The sequence below is a fragment of the Clarias gariepinus genome, chromosome 26, assembly GCF_024256425.1.
Source record: "Clarias gariepinus isolate MV-2021 ecotype Netherlands chromosome 26, CGAR_prim_01v2, whole genome shotgun sequence".
Lineage (NCBI taxonomy): Eukaryota > Metazoa > Chordata > Actinopteri > Siluriformes > Clariidae > Clarias > Clarias gariepinus.
Genome location: NC_071125.1, coordinates 18470200 through 18496643, shown reverse-complemented (window position 1 = coordinate 18496643; position 26444 = coordinate 18470200). Strand labels below are relative to the sequence as shown.

At 37.1% G+C, this 26444-nt stretch overlaps 1 protein-coding gene across 1 annotated transcript; it reads right to left on the bottom strand.

The window, feature by feature from the left end:
- Nucleotides 1-234: 234 nt before the first annotated feature.
- Nucleotides 235-26140, bottom strand: trpa1b (transient receptor potential cation channel, subfamily A, member 1b). The gene is made up of 28 exons (XM_053487434.1): nt 26091-26140; nt 22849-22963; nt 22438-22600; nt 20016-20191; nt 19630-19737; nt 18580-18688; nt 16868-17013; nt 15194-15333; nt 14435-14483; nt 14228-14327; nt 13678-13778; nt 13414-13583; nt 12759-12923; nt 11421-11535; nt 11053-11219; nt 10213-10300; nt 8104-8163; nt 7588-7686; nt 6880-6950; nt 5955-6108; nt 5668-5757; nt 5404-5573; nt 4793-4922; nt 2904-3086; nt 2708-2776; nt 2492-2599; nt 1462-1580; nt 235-433 (listed from the first exon to the last, which is right to left on the bottom strand). Exons 2-28 carry the CDS (start codon nt 22924-22926, stop codon nt 235-237), a joined length of 3327 nt encoding a protein of 1108 aa, XP_053343409.1. The 5' UTR covers nt 22927-22963; nt 26091-26140.
- Between the last annotated feature and the right edge of the window lie 304 nt (nt 26141-26444).

Below are 26444 nucleotides of genomic sequence, written 5' to 3'. Positions count from 1 at the left end.
TAGATAGATAAATAGATAGATAGATAGACTTTATCAATCCCAAAGGGAAATTGTAATTATTGATAAACTGGTATTAGAAAGATTTAATGATAAAAAAGATTTAATGTTAAATGCATATATTTTAGGTTTATTCACATACGTTTTTATGTATAACGTTTAATATAAGGTTTTCCCAGTAAATGTTTATTATAATATGCATCTAACATTTTAAAGATACCATCATCATCATCATCATCATTTTGATTGTGACTTCCTGACCCTAAGAGCTTGCATCAGAGGAACCCAGCGGGATTTGTGTAATTTTGTAGCGGTGATGGACCGGAAATCGTCGGGTCCGTCGTTCTCATCTGCCTCTGTCGTAATTTCCATTTTTTGTATAATGAGTTTCAATAACATGCCTTGTTTCTCCAACGTTGAAGAAATCTGCTTCAGCCTTTAAACCAAAAAGAAGCAGTGAGATGGTCTGTGTTAACATGAACTAATCCAATGTGAGGACTATAAATAGAAACATACTATATTAAGAAGTGTTTTTATTTTTTAACAAGTCAGTAGGGTTAGTTTGGTTAAAATGGATTGGTTAAACCAAGAAGGGCATTGGTATGATTGTGAAGTTTGAGATATAAAGGGGGATTTAATTAGTGAAAATGGATTGGGTATGTGGGAGAAGAGACTGAGAGAAGTGAACAATCAGAAGGAATAAGAGGGGATAAGAAAGGGGGATTGTGATAAATGCTAGGATTGGATAGATGAAGACGTACAGTATATCAAGGCAACAGGCTAGGACAGTGTCCTTATGTGCGGCCACTGGTGTTTTAGCTAGCAAAGTGGTATGGACGATGCTAAGTGCTGCTTATGTTGACCCTTTATAATAATGGCAAAACGAACGCGCAGTGGTACATCGCACATAGTTAAAATTAAATATTTATACTTCCAATAGTTTTAACATACTACACAGGTCATAAACAAGATTTTTGTAATTTTTATTGTAAGTAGGCTTAAGCATGTATTAAAAAGTATTATAACAGAAATGTATATGCTGAAATTGGATTTTTTTAATAAACCATGTAAATTGGATATATGAGATGCTGGCGTGACCACAGTGAGAGGGGAGTGGACAGAGTTGAGTAAGTGAAAGAGGTGGGATGAAAAAGGGAAGGATGGTATTCAAATGATGAGGGAAGAGGCTTTGGATTATTAGATAAGAGGATAAGGATCTAGGTTGCAAGTAAGTCAATAAGCAAACTCTCATCCTAGAGTAAGGTGCTGAGAGTTTCTGTGATCTCTCTGAAGGACACTGGGTGAAGGTGAGATATTTAGTTTGATTGGCTATATTTGAGATGTGGGAGAAATTTTGTGCATTTGATTTGTCATCAAAATAGCCTTCAACATTGAATAAGAATGATAAGGGCTTACTCAATGCAAAACACTTACATTATAATCTTCAGTAAGATAAACTCTCACCTGTATTTCTGCTTCATTATTTCCGTCTCCAACGGGCATGACTTTGTCACCTGAGTGTTTAAACGAGTGTGCACTTCACCTTCTGGGCTAACGGTCCCAAAGATTTGCTCCATCATGCCCTGTACATGAAGCAGTCCATAAAAACACAGACAAATATAGACAATCTATATTAAATATTTACATAAAAGAAAAATAGAAGCATTTTGCAAAAATGTAACATAGGAGGTGGTATCAAAACCTTTCGAGTTTCACACGCCAAAGATCTGGGCGCTTCAGCCAGACGTCTTTCCACAGACACTTTAAAACCTGGCAGTAGAATTTGCTAATGGCGGTCTGGGGAGGAATTCCTGATGCACAATGCCACGAATGATGCGTGCACTTAGTCGAGTTGTGGACCTGCCTCACCTTTTTCGGTCATGGAGATGATGAGCTCTTCCACTGTAAAGACTTTTGCTTAGTCTCAGTTTCGTCACTGGTAATGATCCTCCATGTGCATGTTCAAATCACACATCAGGATTTCCCGGACTGTTTCGTATGACACACTGACAATGACAGTGATGTTGTGGATTGTTCTCTGATGATCATCATGCACAAGTCGCTGGATGGTTTTAACATTTTCAGGGTTGAGCTCGTTGAAGATCTTCCTGATCTCTCGTCGCCTTCCGTTCTTAAAGTGCGTGGGCCACTCGAAACACCTTGAACGACTCACTGCAGCACAGAATCATTAGATCATGTCGAAAGTCTTCATGGCAGATTTGCCCAGTTTCACGCAGAATTTCATGTTCGCTCTTTGTTCTAACTTGCTGTCCATGATGAAATCGCATGCATGGTAAAAAACAGCTCGAGTTGCACGGCTCCTGATGTACACTTGTGTCATGATTTGTGCTGTCATCTGATGCCGTGTTAAAAAACCAGTCTCAAAGCTTTTTGATACCACCTCTTAGTAACAGAGTAATGCAGCATTTTAAAATATAATGTAGACAAATACAGTACGAATAGAATAAACAACTTCCATGATGCATTTACTGACCCGAAACTTTGCACACTTTCTGTTTGGGTAGAACGTGACACTAGGTTTGTCCACTCTCTTCATAAACCAATATGGCAGTTTCTCTTCCAGAGTAGTATGAAGATTTATCTGTGTAAGAGTGAATGACACATGAAAGCTATCATATAGGCTTATATGATTTTAAATATTGTTAATTAATTCATTAATTCAACATTTTTCCTTCAATCAGTGTCACACCTGCATTGCGATCCTTTTCAATGCTGCGTTCCTTTGAACCTCAGCGATGTCCCCAACTGCCAAACCAATCTGAGCCATGAGCAAATTCAAGCAAATGATCAATACTACTAATAAGTACACAGTCATGCACAGATTATATGTGAATTGAAACAAAATGAAGTGCATGGAAGTACATTAATACATTTTAAACACGTACCATCAAGTTCATGAGAAGGATTGGCATAAGGAGGATGAACAACACGAAAACATAGTAGGTGATTATCGGAAAAGCCAGAAGCCCCTGATCATGTGCTTCCAGAAATGAGGTCTCATAATTCAGCTCTCCAACTGTCATCACAAATGTCTGTGCCATTGATAGACCAACTGTGTTGAATTCGTCCTGAATAAAAATAAATAAATTAATTAAATAAACACTTTCAGTTACTTCAATAGTCCTTTTATGAGTTGGCGTAGAAAATTAATACAAAGGGAATAAAAAGTCACTGATATACTGACATCATTCCAATGATCATTCTCTCTCTATAATAAAAATGCTTTTCAGTAAATGTACGTTCATGTTTATTAGAGACACAGGTGAGTAGCATACATTTCTTGTTGGAAAAGAAGACAATTTTAAACATTTGTTCAACATGTTCGAGTCAAACTGGGACTTTTGATTGTGCAGAATAACAGAACACAAACTCACTTTGTTTCTCTATATAATCCCCTACTACACTAATGTCCAGGTTGTCCACTACTTACGAATGAGTTCCGTTCTGGGAGCACGTTCATAAGTCGAATTTGTCCTTAAGTCTGACAAAGTGAGTCTTATACATCTTTGACACAAAAATACAGTATAAAATAATCCACCAATCCACTTGACTAAATCTCTGTCCCCTTTCCCCACACTGGCATCATGTGGCAAAAACCATAACTGCGCCTAAGGAAATGAATCTCAGTGAAATGTCTCAGAGCGAATTTCCCCACAAGAATTAATGGAAACCCTTATGACTCGTTCCACAACCCAAAAATATTCATATAAAAATTATTTGTAGAAAATATAAAGTAAAAATAAAACAAAATTAACTGCACTTTACCTTTGAAAAGAATCGGGCTGTGTGTGAGGGAGAGGAGGAGGAGTGGGGCGGGGGGTTATTATGTAGGATAACTTTCACACACACAAACACACATGCACACACATGCACAGATGTTAACTTTACGAGCGAGAGAGATTCAGAGAAAGCCAGAGAGGAAGAAAGATGGAGAGAATACCCATTGGCGCAGATCATTGGCTCGGCAGAAAAAGCATATAACTTTGCTTATCTTTGCTTTGCTTAACTTAACTTGCTAACTACGTTGCAAACTAAGTTACTTGCAATCCAAGGTTTTACTGGTAGGCGTTGTCTCTGCGTGTTTAAATTGCAAGGGAAATCCCGGATGCCATTTTGTCTTAGAGCAGTTTTTTTCTATCTTGCACTATGAACTATGTGAAGTATGAAAATTATAATTTGGGACTTTGGCATTATATACATTTATGTGCCCAGGGAAAATATTGTATATAATTGTAAATATTGGTATCTGGTGCACTGCAGTGTCTTCACTTGAGCTACTTTCGTGTATTGTACTTCCATCTATGAGTTCGAAGATTTAAAGAACCGTGGTCCATTTGTATCTGCAGAACTTGCCAAGCTCTGACTGGCTGCCTCATGTCTGAAACGCTGGCCTCCCAGGAACTCTTTTAATGACCCATACTTGTTGCTAGTTGTGGACAAGTTATGTTTAGTTTTTTTTTAAAGATCAGGCTTTCCACTCGCTGAATATTCACAAGTTCGACTGCAGTGGGCTCAAAACCACCTTGGCTGGGATCGCCATTACAGTACGGATGTATGGCTTTTTTTTGTTTTTATTTGCATCATTTGGATGTTTTTCTACGGCTAAAGTCTCATCACTATACAGTGCTTGAAGCCTTTTGTAAATTTTATTCAGTTTTATTCCTTTATTAAAAAAAATATTGTAAATCCTGGTTTGACTTGAACGCCCCTCATAAAATAAAACAAATTTAAAACAATTATGAAACATATGGAATTAGTAACAATTACAACTTACCCGATGAAGCATCAGTGCATGGAAGGACAATCCAAAAGCCAGCAACAGAAATATGAAAAGGACAAGGACACTACAGAGTGTCTTTATGATTTCTCCAAACATCACAACATAAATGCCAAAGCGCTCAAACCTGCAGGGAAATCAATCAAATTAATCAATCAATCAATCAATCAATCAATCAATCAATCAATCAATCAATCAATCAATCAATCAGTCAATCAATCACATTTTAACATACTGATCCAAGTATTTTCCTTAGTAAGAACTGGCCTGTTGCGTTAATAGAAACGGCAAATTATTCCTTACAGAAACGTGTCATCAATCTGAGTTCCAAAGACAATCGAAAGAAAATGTTAAATCCGGAGTATTTGCTTTAGTTTAATTAACATACAAAAACATGTGAGCTTGTTAAATTTGTAGAGTTCACTGTTTTGAGGCGATAAATATACGCCACCCATGGACATTAGCTGGCCAGATTATTGGTGGATGTCAGAACATGGAATGCATCATAAGCTTACTGTGGCTATAGTAAAAGGTGGGGTTATGGGGGTGGGATTCAAAAGAAAAGCTTCACTTTCAATTTACAGAATTATTTCACATGGCTATGTTACCTTTGGAAGTAAAGCAGAAAGTTGATCCAAGCAAATAAAATTGCCAAAGCTCCGGCCTGCCAATGCAGATTCCCTTCCACACCGAAGAACATTGGAGTAACAAAACTCAGAGAAAAAATAGCTGTCACCCAATCCAATAGGTTTGAGGAGTCCAAAAAGTAAGTCCTTCGCTTTGGGGACAAATTGATATTACTAATACATATTAAATACATAGAAATAAATATCTGTTCATCTATACTCAACATCTATGTGTGCGTGTGTTACCTGTTGAGCTAATTGTATCACTTCTTTGCAAATGCCATAAATGTTCATGATGAGGACCATCAGCATTGACATTGAAATAAAAAAGCTTTGCTGAGATCAAATTAAAGAGGGTTATAGAGGGGCAGAGAGGGTTAGTTTTATATTTACTGTATACTGTATACTGTATACTGTATAGCCTGAGCTAGTATTAAGCAATATATTATTAATTATTAGTAATAAGCAATATAATATAATATAATATAATATAATATAATATAATATAATATATTTACTGTAGGTTTGCATACTTTTTGGAAGGATACCGGCTCCATGGTGAAGGCCGTGCCATTCGCTGTTCTGAACTGTGTAGATTTCAACTTGATGACAAGATAGGTGAGGGGCAAAAGGCCCAACAGATACACAGCCAGGTTGAGTAAATGTGCTTTACTTCCATATGCTTTCCTGTAAGAGAACATGCAAACCAAGCAATATATAAGATTAATAAAACTATATTTATATATTTAGGGCACAGTGCCAGTATAACATTTGGCATCACCGCAATGAGAAGACATGTAAGGATATATGGTATGGTAATATGGTAAAAAAAAAAAAAAAACTTAGTTGACAAAGACTTTCTTATGTGGCAACTTAGTCTGTCTAAAGGTCAAGGTGAAGAACACTGCCCAAGGGCTCTGCTTAGATAAGGAAGAAGGTCTGGGTCTTTATGTATCATAAACTGCATAAGAAGTTCTTTTACTCAGTTTTAAATGATCCTGTAAGGCTTATAAAAGGGGAACTTTGGAGACCCATCAAGTACAGTACATCAAGCTCTAATGGGAACATGGTGTTTGGAAGTGCCTTGCCAACTTTATACAGGCTGTAACAACCATATGAAACCCTAGAGATATGCTGTTGATGGGAACTTGCTGCTGTCTCAGCTCATCAGTCCAGCAGCAATGATCTAAAGGAGGCATCTTTAAATTACTGTCTCTCTCTGATATCTGTCAGTGCAAATGCTAAAGGTCTAGGAAAGCTCATACAATGGAGTGAATGAACATAAAAATAACTCATGCCTTTAATGAAAAAAAAAGCTTTATTGTGATTCATGATATTTAGTAATATTAAATTCATACCATAAACCAAACATATAAAATTACCTGAAGCTGTAAGTTTGTAAGAGCTACTAGGGAATTAGGGATTTGGGGGAATTACTAAACGTTTATTGTAGCCTACCATTTCATCTCTAAGTATTTCTGACAAACTGGGTGTGTGAGCAGCTCAAGCCGGTTGTACTGAACCATTGCCTGCACAAACACAAAAAAAAAAACTGAATTAGAAAAGTGCTAATTGTGACAGTCAAAATACTATTCTTAGAAATTACAGATATACAGTACTGTGCTTACAAAGAGACAGATATTCTTGTTTTGTTAATGTAGTCTTAAGGAATAGTTCTCCATGGGTTGAGAAGAACTTTTTGGCTCTCATTTTGGGCAAGTTTTTGTTTGTTGGGCCACACAGTGACCTATGGTATGACCTATAAAAAAACCCTAAAATTCATGCACCAGTGAGAAACAGGTGCCGATGATGACGGATGATCAGACCTGTGATTAGTACTGTATACTGGTGATGCTGATTACGCAGTAGCTGGAACAGATGAGAGGGGAAATGATGTTGCTGCAAAGGTTGATACTTACAGTGAGGTTGATACTACAACCATTTTTAAAATCCACTGTATCTTTAGGCACTTTGCAGCCTGTCACAGTAAAGCATTTGCTCTCAGTTTTTAAATATAAACTTGCATGATTTAATTTAATATAAAGACATTAAGGGTGGCTCAAGAACTTTGTACAGTACTGTAAATCTTTATTTTGAGAAAGCCAGAAGCCCCAGTGGCCATCAGTAATACAACGATAAAAGTGAATCAGCTCATTTGTTACTCACATTTAAGGCTGACAGAGGCTGGATATGCATAGTTTTGTCTGTTTGTAGGGATTTCCGCACATTTAATGGATCCTGAAGCCACTGGAAATTGTATGTGATCTGCCAACATAAGTAGTTACATGTGAGCACCTTACTATATTCAATGGTGTTAAAAATAAAATCCATAAATAATATTAATTATAATACAAATTATATAATATAATAAAATAATGTAATCAAAATTTATATTTTAATAATAATGTATATGTTTACAGTTTAATTGTGCATTGTGTTTAGTGTTTATAGCAGATTATTATTGTCTGGTTTCTTTAATTGACTTTTTTTTTTTTTTTTTTGTAATTCCTCCATGAGCTCTGGATCTTTTTTTTTTTTAATCTGAGCTATCAACATATTGTGGTTGGAATACAATTAATTATTTAACTATGACTTTGTAATATACAGTATTTTATACATCTTTATGTATTGTATTCATAAAAACCAATGTGTATGTACAGTATTTGCACTTTTAATACATACATGGTAATCAGTGCTGTTTGGGTCATGCTCTGATTCAGTCATGCAGTGATCCAGAAGATGCTGTATGGTGAAAAATCAATAATAGCTCATCATTTAAAGAAACAGATACTTCTTTCAACTCGAAATGTTTATGCACTAATGACTGATAAGTGATTATTTGTTGTATATGTGTTTGTTTCTAAAATTCTTAAATGCAACAATTTATTTTCTCTCTAGTTCTTTCATTTCACACAAACAATACTTCATACAAAATGCCATCAACTTAGTTAACCACATGTTTGTGGCAGATCATGGCAGTGGATTGCTCACTATCTTGTTTGCTCCACTCACACTCTCCACTGGTGTCCCACAAGGCTCAATACTCGGTCACTCTCATTAAGGTCATGTCCTGCTAAAGTTTCTCAAGCCACTGGTATGCTGATGACACTCAACTCATCCTCTCCTTCCCTTCCTTAGACACTCATGTTTCCACTCAGGTCTCTGCATGACATCTCATCTAGATTGTAGTTTGTTGACTAAAATGTAAGCCCTTGTAAGAAAAACTGAATTGCTGTTCATTCCAGGTGATTCATCCCAATGTGATCTTCTTGGACAACTCTATGTCATTGTCCTCTCACACTGCTAACTTGACATGTTCATGTTAATTTCTAATAAATAACTTAAAAAGGACTCAATTTCTATACATGTAGGTGGCATCTCTTAGGGAAGATATGCAGCAAGATGCTTTTTTTGTTCTGACAAGTGGAAAAAAAGCAAAATCACAACTGAGTCACAGATGGCTTTCAATAAATTTAAAAGAATGACCTTGTCCTTAAGTACTTAAATAATAATAAAAAAAGCCTCAGCAGAGTTTTTAGATTGATGGTATCAGGATGTACTTCAATTCACTTGTACAATATCTTGCTCTGGATAAGGCCATCTGCCACAGATCATAAATGTGAAGGTAAATATATACAACATAAGAGAAAAATGTAATCATACGATTAAACTAACTGCTGATTATAGGTTATAGTGTAATCATACTCTTAGAGTGAAGAACAGCTCCTATCATACTTGTGACGTTTGTGAGCACTCTGTGCAAAATCAGGCAGATAACACGGTTAAGGATGAAGTACAAAAAGTCTTCTACTCTTGTTGCATCAAGGGAAAAATAAAAATGTTTGGGTAGTGGTTATCTGGAACTCGCTGTTCTGGCAACAAGTTATATTAGGAGAGAGGAACATCCTCAGTTGTCCGCACACACAAAGAGAGTATAAAGCAAAGAGGGAGACTTGTTATGCCTTGTTCAGTGCAAACCGCATGTCCATGCATGTATTGATCTAACGGTTTTCTCTGCAGAAAAGGACTTTTTACAACAATCTCAGACATGGCGTATGAGATGAGTCATTTTTGCAAATCAGCATATTCAGCTAACGTCTATAGAGGTCACATGAACAATCAACGTACATATGCTGATCAACCATAACATTCAAACCTCCCTCAATCATTGGGTCATAGACTCCACAAAACATCTGATGGGGAAGTGTGGTATCCGGCACCAAGAACTTAGCAGCAGATTCTTTAAGTTATGTAAGTTGCGAGGTGGGGCCTCCAGGGATCCGAGTTTTTGTCAAGCACATCCCACAGATTGAGATCTCAGAAATTAGAAAGTGAAGTCAACACCTTGAACTTACTTATGAGCAAATTGTCGTGTTCCCCCAACCATTGCCGAACAATTTTTGCAGTGTGGAAGGACACATTATCCTGGCCCTTGCCATCAGGGAATACCGTTGCCACTTAATCTGCAACAGTATTGAGGTAAGAATATGCCAGGAACCAAGGTAGGTGCTTCTGTTTCCCAGAAAGTCCTGCCGTTTTTGAGATGCTCTGGCACAGTCATCTAGTCATCACAGGTTGGCCCTCGTCAAAATTGCTCAGATCCTTAGGTTTGCTTATTTTCCTGCTTCCGACAAATCACCTTCGAGAATCAGTGTTATACACTTCTCCTGTTAGTACTTTTAATGTTTTGTCAAATCAGTTTATACTATATACCATGTACTTCTGGTCCCATTTGTAAAGTATTTACCCCCCAAAATTGAAAAATGTATTTAAAAGAAAAAAAGCACATACCTTTGTCGATCCAGGTAGAAACTCGATTAAATCCAGCACAGCGCAGCGAGTGTAGCCCATTCTAAACTGCTGTAAAATCTCAGCTGACCTGCCATTATTCAATAACGACTTCATCAAATTATGTACAATATGTGTACAAATTCAAGTCATTAACAAGTTGATAAGTGTTTTATTTATTCATTTATTTATTTGATTTTAGGTGATATTTTGTTTTAAAGTGATGATTGATTTTACCCCCAAAAAAGGGAAATCAAATAAAATAGCATCATCATAACCACAGTGCAAAGTTAATAGGCTTAGTAGTTATAGTTAGTGCATTAGTGCATAAGTTCATGTCCTGCATGGTGTTCCGACTTCAATCTAAGAGAGGGTTTTTCAATTTCATTTATATGGAAAAAGAAACAGTAGCACCTTTTTCACCAAAATGAACCAGGTGCTAGTTCATGTTTGTTGCTGGTTTAATAGCGAACTTCCTAAACTGACAGATTTTGACAGTCTGAGAACAAAGAACTGGTTCAAAATTGGGCTCCATCTCTGAACTACCTCTTGAACTGCCTTGGAGGAAAAGGGGCTAGTGTGTACTTAAAAAAAAATAAAAAAAATGGGGTCATATTATTTATCTTCTACTGGCTTCAAATGGTATTTCCTTAATATTAATCATTTGTTTAAGTACTGACGTATAAAACTTTAGAGAATTAAAATAACTCAACTCTGAATACAGCCCTAAGCAAAGTATATAAATATAAAATGAACTATTAATAACAAACACAAGAACTGTGTCTGATTGCCTGGGTTTCACCAAAAATTAACAATGAAATTTGTATGTGTGTGTGTTTTCACCTCTTATTCTCAATAGCGGCGTTAGCTACATCTTTTTTCCCGTTGCGCACAGCTTCATGGAAGAACGAGGCGTGATTATTATTGAGCAGGATCTCAGCTCCTTGGTTCAGTAAGAGCTTCACAGCTGCGACGTGACCTTCACGTGCGGCCAGGTGCAGAGCGGTGTTCTGTACAGAGACAGTTTGGTCAAAAATAAAAATTGATGTACCCAAAGCTTGACCAAGATTGATCAAAATCAATAAAATTCTAGTAGCTGATTAAAATATGACATAACGGTATGGAGCTGTAATAAAATTTGTTGTTTTTGAAAAAATGAAATTGTTAATGTGAAAAATGTTAATGAAAAAAGTTGTTTTTAAACACCATACCCCATCTTCATCTGTGTTATCCAGCAGGGTGATTTTTGCTGCCAGCAGGATAGCCATTGTTTGTGTGTATCCTTCCACTGCAGCATGATGTAAACACGACCAGCCTTTATAGTCACTGCACATTAACACACACACACAGTTCAGAATTTATAAAAATAATCACTATAACTCTAAAACACTCTCTTTTTATTAACTTGTTGAAATTAATCAATCGATTATTATCCCAATAATTTCTCAAAAATCCCAATTTATTTATCAAAAATTAATATAATACAGTACATTGACATATACAGCTTTGCCAAAAAAGTGACTGCTTGTATTTAAATAAGCAAATACTTATGAGGCTTAATTTAAGAAACCTTATGTCTACGTCCAAAGTCAACTGTTGACCGAGGACCACTTGACCACTTCCAAGGACTTCATTCATAAGACAATTGAAGTGAACATGGCAGACAGATTACAGAAGCGTGCTTGCTACAGTAGCCTATATAGTGTTATTATACAACAATTACAGTTCTGACCGAGTAATATGATTGGGCGAGAGGCATTCCACGAATGGTGATCTATAATGTATCAGAGTTGGCTGAGGCTAGAAGCTAAAGTGGAGAAAGTGGAGACATAATGAGAACCGTATGAGAATTACAGGACTGTCCACCACCACCATGGTTTATTATCACATTTTTACCCCATCGTACTTGAAGAATTTATAACTACTTTCATCCCTGGTAATTATACCAACTGTCAGTGGCCAGCTTCACCAGTCGCGTCTAGTTAGTTCCACCAGATGCGGATGTATATGTGTTGAGGAAACAAAATAACTTGTTAAATAAACAAACTAATTACAATCTGTTAAAAAAAATATAAAAGCAATATCATACCTTAAGGTCATGCTGTAATACTGAATATCAGCACGTCTGTGATACCGTTGGGACTCAGGCTCCGCCCCCGTACAGTACACGCAACTGCATCACAGCCGTGCCAATATTTAGTACAACAGCACAACCTTGAGAATGATATTGCTTAAGTAAACCAGAAAGCTATCAGGGTGCATCTGTGAACTGGTACCCAGTCTGAGTTTGTAGCTAGCCATGCTTTGTCGTGTCAACCCCTAGGGATTTTCCCAAGATCATGGGATTCTGAGGATCCACTTGGCACTTATGGATTTTGCGAATCGAAAGGCTTGTGTGAATGGATATGGATATGGAATGGATAGAAGAAGGACCCACAGAAAGAAACTGCATTCCGAGCTACAGTATGAATGTAAACCAGTTCATTTTACTGTGTGTGAGCTGTAATGTGAACTTGCAGAACACTGCTTTAAACATCAGGATGGTGTACCTCTGGAACAGCGCTCCTCTCCTGAGCAGCAGATCCACCACCTTAATGTGGCCCCCCCTAGAGGCCAAGTGGAGCGGCGTCTGGCCGTTCTCATCACCTTCATTTAGCAAACGTGAGTCTCTTATCGTCTCCAAAATCCTGAGACACGTGTTTATTCGTCCGTATCTAAAAAAAGGCATAAAATAAATAATAATCTAAAGCTAGAGAATATGGTTACCTTAACCAGGGTCAGCTAAAAATATAATGCTGTACTTTTGATCATCCATCCATCCATCCATCCATCCATCCATCCATCCATCCATCCATCTATTATGTTTAGTGCTTATCCTTGTAGGTTTGCAGGAGATCTGGAAAATATCCCAGGCACAAGGCAGGGTACACTCAGGATGTGGTTCCAACCCATTGGAGGGCAAAAGCATGCTCACCCTCACACACCCAAACACTATTGGTAATTTGGTAATCTAATGAACCTAGACCACATGTCTTTGGACTGTGGGAGGAAACTAGAGGAAACCCACCAAGCATGGGGAGAACATGCAAACTCCACACACACACACACACATACACACTAAGCCACTAATCTATTGTGTTGCTGATTATTATTATTATTATTATTATTATTATTATTATTATTATGTACGAGATGCTCTCTTACTCTGCAGCAAAATGAAGAGCTGATTTTTTCTCCTTTGACTTGAGGCCCAGGGAGATTTCACACCCCAGCATGTTTTTAACAGAGTCGTGGATGCCGAGTTTGCAGGCGTAGTGTAGAGGAGTGCAGCCTTCAAAGTCCTCATCGCTCATCAGCTCCCACATGTCTTTATTCTGGAATGAAATGGATTTATTTTGGACTAGCTAGCCAGCCATTTATTAGATGGCAGCTTCAGTTCTGGAATTAACGTTCCTATTCCTGTAGTACCTGTAAGATGTGTTCAGGTAGATTTTTCAGTCCTTTCGGTTGGAAGATGACGAGATGCAGGAAGTTACGTCCAGTTCTGTCTTTAATCCTAAAATCTGAACCTGGAAGAGATAATGTAAACACTCATGATGTTACTTGTGGTTTTTCTTCAAGATGGGTGTGCAATTTAAACAATATCAGGGCAACAATACATTTGGAATGTCACAACTTTAATCAAATGAGTGGAGCGAAGCTATACTGTATTCACACATTCCGCCGCACATTTACATGCTGGAATTCAGGGCCCTGGATATGGCACCAATTCATTAAAGGGCACAGGCACATCTACACACATACACACACTATGGTCTTTTTGGAATTGCCAGTTAGACTACATTTGGACTGTGGGAGGAAGTTGGAGGAACCCCTTAAAGCATGGGAGAAACCTTCAAACCCCACACAGACCGGAGCCATGATTCGAAACACCAACCATAGAGGTGAGAGGCATCAACAGTAAACTGATCCTAAATTGTATGGTACTGTAAACTGTATAATCATAAACAAAATGCACCTATAGACAGCAAGAAGGAAACCGTTTTCCATGCACTGCTTGTTGTAGCCAGGAGTAATGGGGTAAAACCTTTGCAGTCAACGCAATCGATGTCCGCTCCCTTCACAAAACAAAAATACAATCAACAAGGATGTACAGCGGTGAAGTGACTGTACTGCAATTTTTTTTTGATAAGACTTAACATGAATATGATTGATATTGGTTCACCTTTGAGACGAGATATTCAGCCAGTTCCACATGATCAAACAGTGTGGCTCTGTAATACAGCAAGGCAAATAAATAAAAAGAAAGTAATGCAAAAGCAGGAATAAGTTTACTGTTAACTGACATTCAAATTGCAAATGTTGGTAGAGTAACTCTTCCTCTATGCAAAGGTACTCCTCAACACAGTCTCGGTCTCAAGCGATTCATTTGCGCCAACTCCAACTTGCGCCAACTCTTCATCCATCTGTGTGCATTGCCTGATGGTGAAATCCCTGTTAACATTCCTTAAGCAGAAGGAGAACATCAACTGCGACGACCAGGATTTTTAAAAAGGATTAAATATCATTTGTATATGAGGAAGACATACTCTACCAAACATGTGCAATTTAAATGAGCGGTGAATGTAAAAGCTACACACATTTTTGCATTATTGGAGTATATTTTTACAATTTGCTTCTAATTTTTTTAGCACTTTATTAATAAATGTGTGGATTTTTGATTTTCATGATAGCTAGAATCATTTTAGATTTTTTTTACATTACTAAAAAAATGTAATAAGAAAAAAATGATAATTAAAACAATGAGGGACATACTGTAACATTCAGACAGTTGAGCTAGGGGTTCTGATACCCGTATAGAATTTTTGGATTTCCCAAATACACTGAATAATCTGCGCTAGACTTTTAAAAATGATTTGGCAAAACTGCAAAATTGTGTGCTATTTAGTCAGAAGGCTGGAAGTCCATTGTACAGTAGCCTGACCTGTGTAACGGCGTCTGATTCGCTGCATCTCTGATGTTGATGATGTCATCGATCCTTCTCTTATAAGGAAGCAGCATTGCTTTTACGGCCTCCATCGCTCCCTGTGTGCATGCGAAATGCAGTGCTGTGGATTTGTCACACTGTAACACACACACACACACACACCACACACACCCATGAACAGAAACAGAAACTGTGTTCCAGCTGACTCTTTCTCATTGCATAAATAAAAAAGTCATTTCAGAAAGATCAAATTATTCGACTGCATTAAGCATCAAGAACACTTTTTGAAACATTTGAAATGACTAGAATTAGGTTACAAAATGTCCAACGTTAATAAAACCTGTAAGAACATGTGGAAAAAATGTGGTCTGAAAAAAACTTCTTAATCTTAAGAAATTTTTAATCTTAAATGCTTTGTAGTAATACATGGTAAAAGATTCACAGTAAAAATCAGAGCCATGTTTAATAGGGAACGTAAGAGCATTTCCACATACTGTATACACACAATGGGACAAGATAAGAAAAGATTCATCAGCAGTGGCTATAAGAAAACCACTTGTTAGTGAGACTAAGTAGAAAAAAACTTAAATTTAATAGTGATCATAAATATTTGACTGGGGAGCAATGGATAAATGTCATGTGGTCTTATTACTTTAGACTGAACCTATTTGAGAGTGATGGTGGCGTCAGGGTAGGAAGAAAAGAACATGACGCGATGCACCCATCATGCATTGGGCTGTGGGAGCAAACCAGAGTACCCGGAGGAAACACACCTAGAGAGTGCAAGGTGAGAGGTGACAGTGCTAACTATATCTATCTATATCTATCTATCTATATCTATCTTTCTATCTATCTATCTATCTATATATATATATATATATATATATATAGATAGATAGATAGATAGATATAGATATAGTTATATAGGTATAATTATATATATATATATATATATATATATATATATATATATATATAGTTATATAGCAAATTCATTGTATATAACAATCAGTATGTACTGTAGTCCTTTGTTTTTTAGCCTGGATCAGGCTGGACATATAGTTAAAAAGACACCTGCAGTAGCCTGGTGTCACTCGCTCAGTCTATGCCTGCTTAATTGCTTCCTAAAGATCATGTACAGAAATTTACATTAAAAGTTCATTTGAATTCATTTGAAAATTCCCAAGTTTTTATGATTTTGTGTAGAGCTGGACCAGTAAACGAAAGTAAACGCTCTGCCACATATTTGTTCCATCCATTAACTAAACTGGCTAAATCTAATAAGCACAAGCCAGATACTGATACAGTGAGAACTATTTATTGACATCATCATGGTCTCTTGCCACTGATGGACAAGGGGGAGCGAGATTGGGATGTTGTGAAAAATATCAGATGAGCTACCCTCAAGTTACAGTAGTTTTTTACTTGTAGTGTAAAATCGATTAGTTCATTTCATAACATCATGGTAAGTTTAAATCATTTTAAAACAATGGAGAAAAACTCTGTGTGCATGTCAGTGTTCCCTCAAGGATAGAGATATCTAATTATTTTTTTATATTCTAAATATACAGTACAAATAAATAAAAATGGCATAGCATTAATTGGATTCAATAATAACAGTAAGAAAAAGTGTGTGTGTGTGTGTGTGCATGTGTGTATGTACGTCTTAACCTGTTGCTGGTCCACTTTCGCGCCTTTAGCGATACAAAGTTTGATCACTTCCGTATTTCCGCCTCGTACAGCTAAATGAAGTGGGCTGCTCTTGGATTTGTCCAAATAATTAATGTGCCTGAGGGTAGGAACACTCAACTCTTCTCCTGGAACAGAGAGAGACAGTGGCAAAAAGATAGGATATGAATTACATAAACTTTATATGTACAATTTTATTCTACACCCTTATATTTTATGTAATACCCAGTTTCTCAATTTTTTTTTGTACTTTTTAATTGAGAGAAAAAAAAAAAAAATCATCTTCATGGACCCTGCCAGAATGGATTATTTCATGAACATTATTTGGACATTACAGCTGTCTATTTCAAATCACATTACCTGGACCATAAGGACCACTGGGAACTCATACAGTATATCACATACATGTACTCATATACAGTATCATATGTTGTATATTGATATATCAATGTCAACATTTTCACTTACATATTGATTTTATATCTATTTTATTAAAATAAATTAAGTTGGTAACATACATAACGCTATTGAATTAGTTTAGCCTAAATATATATTTTTAGATTATTACCAATATTTATTTTCATTAAACTCGCATGGTTTGTTTGAGTGGAAACCCTCCACTTAATTGAAATATATTAATACATGTGCACTTTTTCACTTTTATAGGCCCGACCGACTGCTCTGATTTCACAAAAACCCAATGCAGCACAAAAAGTCAATGCCGGCCACAAGAAAAAAGCAACACCCAGTGCTGTGTGTGGTACACGGGGTTTGATTGAGCACACATGGAACAAACAAGTCACTACTGCTCAATCTGCAGCAACCAAAGAATCCTCCGCCAGTGACCTGGTGCAACACACCACAGCAGGCTTTTACAGTAAAGTCGTGCCATGAGGTATCAGAGCCTTCCAGTTGAGGAAAGGAAAACCTATACAATATTAAAGGACCAATAATGTACAATATTATAATATTTTGCTTTCTATTGTTGTATGATAATACTGTACATTCAAACATGCTACAAAAGCTATGTGCAACTGAATCACACCAACAGACTTTGCACGGCCTTATATAAATGTAAAGTACGTAATGGCGATTTGTTTAGGGCCTTGGCCGCAAATTTGCACAGCCATGACTCATGCAAACAGTGTTTAGACTGCTGATTTTTTTTTGCCTATTCCTGTTCTTTTGTTGAATTTGGCTACCTCGTCTGCACATTCAGATAGGTCTCTCAATGTAAATCATTGCAAATAAAAAAAATTTACATTCACCCCAAGCAGCAGGCTTTTATGTTCTGATATTTTAAGTCATGGAGCAAACGTTCCTACTATAGCTTCTACGTTTCTAAGGTAAAGCTCTTGCATGAGCAATATGTCTGTGAACTAAAAAACCAAATAAATCCCTACTCCCTATTAGAGAAGAAGCATCATGCAGGGTACAGAATAAGGGATGTGAACATAATTTGATAAGTCCCAAAACACACACCATACTTCCTTAAAAGGCTCCATTATTTGAACATTACATAAGTGTGATACGTATAGCTGCACTATTGCACAACTTTGGGTCTACAATGCAATCATAACCATTTCACATCTCTTCACACCAGGCGCAATAGTTATAACTTATAGTTATGGGACTATGCAGCAATATTGTACTATTCTGAGAAAATCATTTTAAAGAGACTCAATGAGGCTCACCTTTTCGCAGTAACACCTCCATTGCGTCCTTGGCTCCAGAAAAAGCCACGGTGTGTATCGCATAATGCCCCAGCTTGTTCTGATGACACAGCTTTGCTCCATGTTTTAACTATTAAAAAAAAAAAATCAAACGGACAGCAATTCTGAGAAGGTGAGAAAGGGATGTACATGCGTCCACCATTTAACCCCTTTAAAATGTCCTTCCAATTTTGGTAGATGACTATAATATTTTTTCTATCAATGTGGTCATTTACCAAATGCTACCTCTAGCCTATAGGGATGGGAATCACGAGGACCACCATGTTTCTAAAGAAACATCAACCCTAACCCTAGGGTCTGGTCTTTAACATGCATGGTTGGTTAGTGTCTGTCTGATTGATAGAGGAAAGAGTAAGGCCTTCCTTCCACCCAGAGAACACAATCAATCGAGAATGATTACTTCATATATTTTTATTTTCATACTTGGCAAATATTACAGTTGGATGCATGGATATTGGTGTTCATTTTTATAGGAGAAAGTAATACAGAAAAAAAAGTCTGTTAATTATTGAATTCAATTGTTTCAATCAGGCCCCTTATTCCCAGTAAAGGGTGATCTTAATGTTTCAGCATACCAAGACATCCTGGACAATGCTATGCTTCCAACTCTGTAACAACACTTTGGGGAAGACACTTTTCTATTCCAACATGACTGTGCCCCAGTGCATAAATCAAGGACTATAAAGGCATGGTTAAATAAGTTTGGGGTGGAAGAACTTGACTGGTCCTAACACAGATCCCTGACCTCAACCCCATCGAGCACCTTTGGGATGAACTGGAATAGAGATTGCAAGCCAGGCTTTCTTGTGCAACATCAGTGCCTGACCTCATAAATTCTCTACAGAATGAATGGACACGAATTCCTACAGAAACATTCCAAAATCTTGTGGACACCCTTCCACGATACAATGTCATTGCAGGTTTGGTGTATATCAAGTACAAAAAAAGAAAAAAAAATCTTAATTATCAAAAACGTTCTTTAACCCTGAAAGAATACATGTGTATACTCACAAGTAAGTCGAGAGCTTCACAGTTATTGTGGCAGCATGCAAACATTACAGGTGTGTTTCCCAAATCTCCCTCCAGATTCACATCTGTCTGACTGCAGGATAGAAGAACCTGAGACAATACAAATAAAAAGTGTACTAGATCAGTGTCTGAGTGCAATTCAGCTGTACCAGGTAACAGAATGTGTGAGAGACATCTGAGCTGGATATCTCTGTGGGTCACCTGTGCTGTAGCAGGTAAATACTGTAAGTTCAGGCAATGGAGCTTATGGGCCAGTTGTGAAAGCTTGGTTTTTAGTCACCAGCACCAGGTGATATGCGTAGCATAGTGATGCAGTATTATTGACTGATCTGTACCAGGTAACTACAGTAAATGTCTGAGAGACTGACCTGCACCAGGTGATTGTGGTCTCTGCTGACAGCCAGGTGAATCGGTGCCATCATGGCTGCGTTTACAATGTTTGGATTGGCACCCAACTCCAGCAACAGTGAGCAGCTTGACTCCTGGTTTTTCTCTACAGCGAAATGTAGAGGAGTTTGGCCTTCTGCATCCTGAACATCCAGCTCTATATAGTACACACACAAAAAACAGTAAAAATAAAAATCACTTAATATAAACTCATGTATTATAGCAGCCTCAAGCTGCTTAAAGTGATTTTGGATCACTAACAAAAACTTTAAAAAAAAGTCATAGAAGTTACACCAATATATTATAGATTTTTAAAATTGTTCATTGCGTTTTTGTGATGCATTCTTTCCACTTCCTCTGTTTTTAGTGATTTTTTCATTTTTGTTGATTTCATCTGTTTACTTTACTTTTTAATAATTGCAATTATGCTATAATGGACTATCCTGGGGCTGTCAATACATCAATAATATGACAGGGCGTCTGCCTTGGCTTAGTGGTTACCATTGTTGCCTTACACCTCCAGGGTCTGGGTTCGATTCCCACCATGTTATGCATGGGTTTTGCTGTGGGCATGGAGTTTAGGTTAATTGGTTTTCCCAAATTGCCCATACTGTGTAAATGAAGGTGTGAATATGCGTAGGTGTGTGCCCTGTGATGGATTGGCACCCCATTGAGGGTGTACCCCACCTCATGCCCTAAGTCCCTGGGATAGTCTCCAGTTGGTGACTTAGTGGTGGTAAATAAAATAGGTGGTAAATAGAATAGGTGGAGAACAAACATGGTAAAATAGTGGTTAGCCCTGTGGCCTTGCACCTCCAGAGTTAAGGGGTTCGAGTCCCACCTTGGGTTAGTGTGGGTGGAGTTTGATTGGGTATTTCTGGGTTCTGCAGTTTCCTTTAACAGTCTATGCAGGTTAGATTAAGTAGTGTTTCCAAATTGAATGTGGTACTGTACTGTATGTGTGTGCTTGTGTTCCCTGCGATGGATTGGCACCCTGTCTAGGGTGTACATGAAGGTTTTTCTCTCAGAACATCCTTAATTCCTCATGCCATGGATTTTACAAGATGTTTCCTTTGACATTGTAGCATCCTAATCATGCTCTGTTGCATCAAATTCTGTGACTGGGAAGGCCTTCAAAGAATCCTGTTGCTATTGTCAAACTGAGTGGATACAGTGAAACCTCAGATTACGAGTAACTCGGTTTACGAGTGTTCCGCAAGACGAGCAAAGATTTTAAATACATTTTGACTTGGAAAACAAGCATTGTCTTGGTTTACGAGCACCGAGTATCATGTATCACGCATGCGCTTCTTGATTTGATGCCGAGCATCACGTGATCACAACTGAGCCAACGTCATCTTCCCTGCTGGGTCTTAGTGCTCGTCTCTTACTGGTATAATCAACATCCATGTGTGTGTGTGTGTGTGTGTGTTTTTCTTTCTTTTGCGCTTCAGAGTGTGTGTGTTACGTGTGTGCTCCCGCGTAATTTGACACCGCGCTGGTTCGCACACTCTCTCTCTCTCTCTCTCTCTCTCTCTCTCATCGTGTGTGTCAGTGTTTGAGTGTGTGTGTTATGTGTGTGTGCACGTAATTTAAACCGTGTCGGTTCACTCTCTCTCTCTCTCTCTCTCTCGCCTTTAATGTGTTTGTGTGTGTGTGTGTGTGTGTGTGTGTGTGAAACAGAAAGGGGGTGCTTTACTCACACACACACAATTTTACACAGAATTACATAACACACACTCAGCAGCGCAAGAGAGAGAAAAACACACACAGCGTCTGTGCGCATAAATGGAAACACTTATCTGTCAAGATTTATTTTTACTTTTTTTAAGGTTACGTGCAGGTTAATTTGTTTCATTTTTACTTTACATTTTGTGTTAATTATCTTTTTGGGCTGTGGAACAAATACTTTTTATTTCCATTATTTCTTATGAGAAAATGTGCTTTGATTTACAAGTGTTTTAAAAATATGAGCCCACCACCGGAACAAATTATGCTCGTAATCCGAGGTTCCACTGTACTAATGTTTTAATCAGAAAAGGTTATTATTTTTTATGAATTTTTTTGCAACTGTCCAGTTTCGGTAAACATGTGTCTAGTGTAGCTTTAAATTTCTGTTTTATGCTAAGAGAAGTGGAACCTAATGTTATTTGTTTTTGCTTTTGTAGACTGTTCAGTTTGAGACTTGGGTTTAGATAATGAAGGGAAAACGAAGCTGGTGTATTCATCTTCTATACTGCTTATCCAGTAGAGGGTCGCTGGGGGCCTGGACCCTATCCCAGGAGACTTGGGCACGAGCCGAGACAAGGTGCTAATCCACTGCAAAGAGAAAAGCCTAATCTGTCTCATTACATCGTGCCATGTATACTGTATGTAAGTGGCATGGAGAGATTTACGACTCACCCTCTGGTCCTGTCATAGACACAAGCAGGCGAATAATGTCCAAATGCCCACTAGCGGCAGCATAGTGGATCAGTCCGGCTCCATTTTCATCCCTAGTGCGCAGCTGAGTCTGACTCTTCTTGCTCAGGTAATCCAGAGCTGAAACATCACCTTGAACGACCCACTAAGAGAAAAAACAGGGGACATTAGCATCTGTTGTGCCATACCTATCTTATTTACATGCCACACTGTGAGATGATATATAGCTGAAATCTGAGCAGTGGGGCCAAATATACACACAGAAACAAACCACACAATGATACAATATCAGCCCTAATGTTCATGTAAATGCTTGACTTCAAACATATTTAAAAACAAACTTGTACATGACTATGCATCCTGAACGCATTCAGGCAGATTTTTAGAACTCACTTCAAAGACGTTGGCGTTTGCCACGTTGGCCGGATCAGCCTCTTCCATTACACAGCAATAGGAGATATTTTCCTTCATTGGGTTTTTCTTGGTGAAATTATTTCACTGTGCAAATCTGTGAACAAAAATAAAAACAGCACGGATGCATTATGATTAGAAAAATGCTTAAAGTTTAAAAGCATCAGTGAAAACCAGACAAAGTGACCGTCTTGTAGCTTGAATCGATTTGTTTAACTTTATCACCTTAAAATCTTAGAATGGAGGTTTGGCTTAAAGTTTGCATTTTGGAAATGATGTCATTAATTTGTGCTGTGTATTTAATGCCTTATCACACACAGTAAAGATATCACATATACTTGTTCTCGTGTCAGTAATGTAGCAGAAAAAAATGCAATTAGTGTGTGTAGGAAATTTAATTAGTTTCAGTTTTATACAGTTAATCTAGTTGCTCAGCAATGAACAAACAGAAGTAATAAAATGACACACTACAGTCCACACTCCACCTTATATACAGTTCATAGTTCAACTCACACGATCCAGCTGCTCGTCCATGTTTATTATGTATCTAAATATATTATATGCATCTATATTAAATGCATCATCTGAGTTTATAAAGCAGATGACGGAAGAATGATTCCATATTATTAGTGAAGTTAAAGATGCTGCAGTTTCATATTGTATGTTAGGGCGAAAGTTTAAAATGTCAGAAAAACACGTCATGTCCCAGAATAAAGCTGCAATTCCGAACACCTTACTCACCTGAGTTTTAATCATGCAAACTTGACCAAAGCTCATTGTGAAGTCAATTCCCAGTGTACCCAGCAATTATTTTTATAGCCTTGTTATCATGTTCGTTTTTCCGGGGTTTGATTCACTCTTTGCTCATGCTGCTGCGTCTGCCCTCCTTGTTTGACCTTTTGCCTGATAACCTCACCATGGGTTTCGAACACAGTTTTGACTTTGTCTGCCTTTCTCTTATTTAAAAGCTGCCTATGGTCATGTCACACTTTGATGAAGAGTGTCAGGTTCTCAATGCATCTATAATGTTGTCACTTATATCCTATCATGCACATGATCACCAGGTCTGATAAAATGCAACCATTTTATTACTATATCCAATCACATTCGCACAATGCTCTAACTTATCACGCGGCCCTTCTTGAAATGTATTAGGGTGAGAGCTACCATCAGTCCTGTGTCACGTCAACAGTGAGAGCATTATTGTGTGTGGTTACTTCTCAGCCAAGGGAGTGGGCTCATTTACAGTACAATTTTGCCTAAGAACACAGCCATGAATCAAGAATGGTGCAAAAACTTATATAAATACAGATAATAATAAATGAATAAAATTCAAAAGTTGATTTATTTCAGGAATTCAATTTAAAAACCTCAGTGAAACATACTGTATATTATAGACACACAGACTGAAATAATACAACTGCTCATTGATAGTGTTTTTGAAGATTATGACCTTTTATTATTGACCTACTTATGACTCAGTATCTCAGAAAAATTTAATGTATTTATTATATGCAAAGGGAGCCTTAACCCAGTAATTAGAGCTGTACATGTTCATAGTTTTAAAAAGTCCATAAAACATTTCTTCATTAATTAGTATTTTTTTTTTTTTGGTCTTGAGTAATATTCAAAGTTTCTGAGATACTGAATTTTGGGTTTTCTTAAAAAAATTTATTATAATATACTATATATATATATATATATATATATATATATATATATATATATATATATATATAAATTTTACTTTAAATAATCATAGAGACTGTGCTCCAAGATAAATAACAGAAAATTAAATTGCCTTTTCATCTGAGCTTTATTTGCTTTGCTTATGTACACTCATATTTTGCTATATGCAAACATTAAGACTTGTCCGTAAAACACTGAATCGATGAAACATCTGGTTCTGTAGTCATTTATAGTTCATTATTTATAGTTCATATTATATAACCACACAAATCACATTGTGAAAGGAGTTGGAATCTCCTTTAAGTTTGATGTGTACACCACATATCAAAAAATTTGTTTGCACTTACGACTAACAGACAATCATTTTCTTTAAAAAAAAAAAAAAGAAATCTACTTTTAATTCAACATAAATCATTATTTCGTATCCTGGTGCTGCTGAATGCTGAGTGGTTGGAACAGACGAGAGGGAAAATGAAGCTGTTACTTATTCACCCACTCATCTCCTATAGTGCTTTATCCTGTACTCAGGGTTGCAGGGACCTGGAGCCTATCCCAGGAGACTTAGGGCACGAGGCAGGGTACACCCTGGACAGGGTGCCAATCTATCGCAGGGCACACACACATACACTCACACACCCATTCATGTACTATTGGCAATTTAAGAACGCCAATTAGCCTAACCTGCATATCATTGGACTGTGGGAGGAAACCGGAGTACCCGGATGAAACCCACCAAGCACGGGGAGAACAAGCAAACGCGAGCCTGGCTGGGAATCGTAAGGCTGTTACATAAACAACAAATTTTGTAGCTTTAGGTGATTCAGAGTATGTCACAGCAAAACATTATTTCTCAATTCTCATAAATTTAATTTGCACAGTACTGTATATGTTAAATTGCCAATTTATATCATTTTGATACATACAGTACATAATGACAAATATGAAAACCAAAAAAGCTTTAAAAGGTTTGTAAAACATTTGAAGACTTCTGTGCTGTTAATGTAGAAAAGGATATGCACAAGTAGCTAAGTAGATTTAGTCTTATTTAAATTAATAGTTTATTTCAAATTAATCATAATCAAACCTAAATGTATCTACATTGTATTTCAGAAAAACAGGCTTTAAAGAACATAAGATATTTTCACTTACTCCTACAGTTTATGCAGTTTTAACCAAGCTAATGAAATATGATGCTTTCAGATTTGCAATGCAAAGATAGATAGACAATCATCTGGTGTCATCCTAAAAAAAATCTGCTTCCTTACAACCAATCATTTGATGATTTAGAACCGAATTGTCTTTCTTCACATATTTGTCCTCATTCACTTTCAGACCTTTGCTGTGTGTGTATGTACAGTACAGTATGTATGATCATGGTATACTAATGATCACAATGTCTCGACCGGACATAATGAACATGACAGGCACATACAAAAGCCGCACAGTTTACAGTCTTACCTCAATATTCTGATTTAGACAGATTTCCGTATCTAACATATATATTTTGAAAGACTGAAGCATAAAGTTTTTCCTACCTTGGTTTTAAGCAGATCCAGAGTATTGTATGTGTGTGTGTATGTGTGTGGGTTTGTGTTTGTGTATGTGTGTGTCATTAGGAAGGTGGTTTTATACACACCGCCTTGCTTCACGGAGGTCAGATTACACAGGCTGTTATTCTGACATAATTTTTTTTCTAATGTAATCAAAAACTCTGCCAACTGGACACTAAAACAATTACCAACCAAACTATTGCTCTGTTATTGTTCTTGCTGGGGCCAAGAGGATGATCTGTGACTTCAAATGTTACAATCTGGAAAAAAAAACTTGTATGATAATGCAAATATTATCTTGTTACTAGTTATTCCTTTTTGTGGGACAAAATGAACCAT

Excerpts from the sequence above, each read along its gene's own strand:
- trpa1b (XM_053487434.1), bottom strand. The coding sequence starts at position 22,926 with ATGAAGGAAAATATCTCCTATTGCTGTGTAATGGAAGAGGCTGATCCG. Across the intron at positions 14,484-15,193 it reads AATCAGACGCCGTTACACAG|AGCCACACTGTTTGATCATG; the intron begins GTCAGGCTACTG and ends GCTGTATTACAG. Across the intron at positions 1,581-2,491 it reads GAAAGTGTGCAAAGTTTCGG|GGCATGATGGAGCAAATCTT; the intron begins GTCAGTAAATGC and ends CTTCATGTACAG.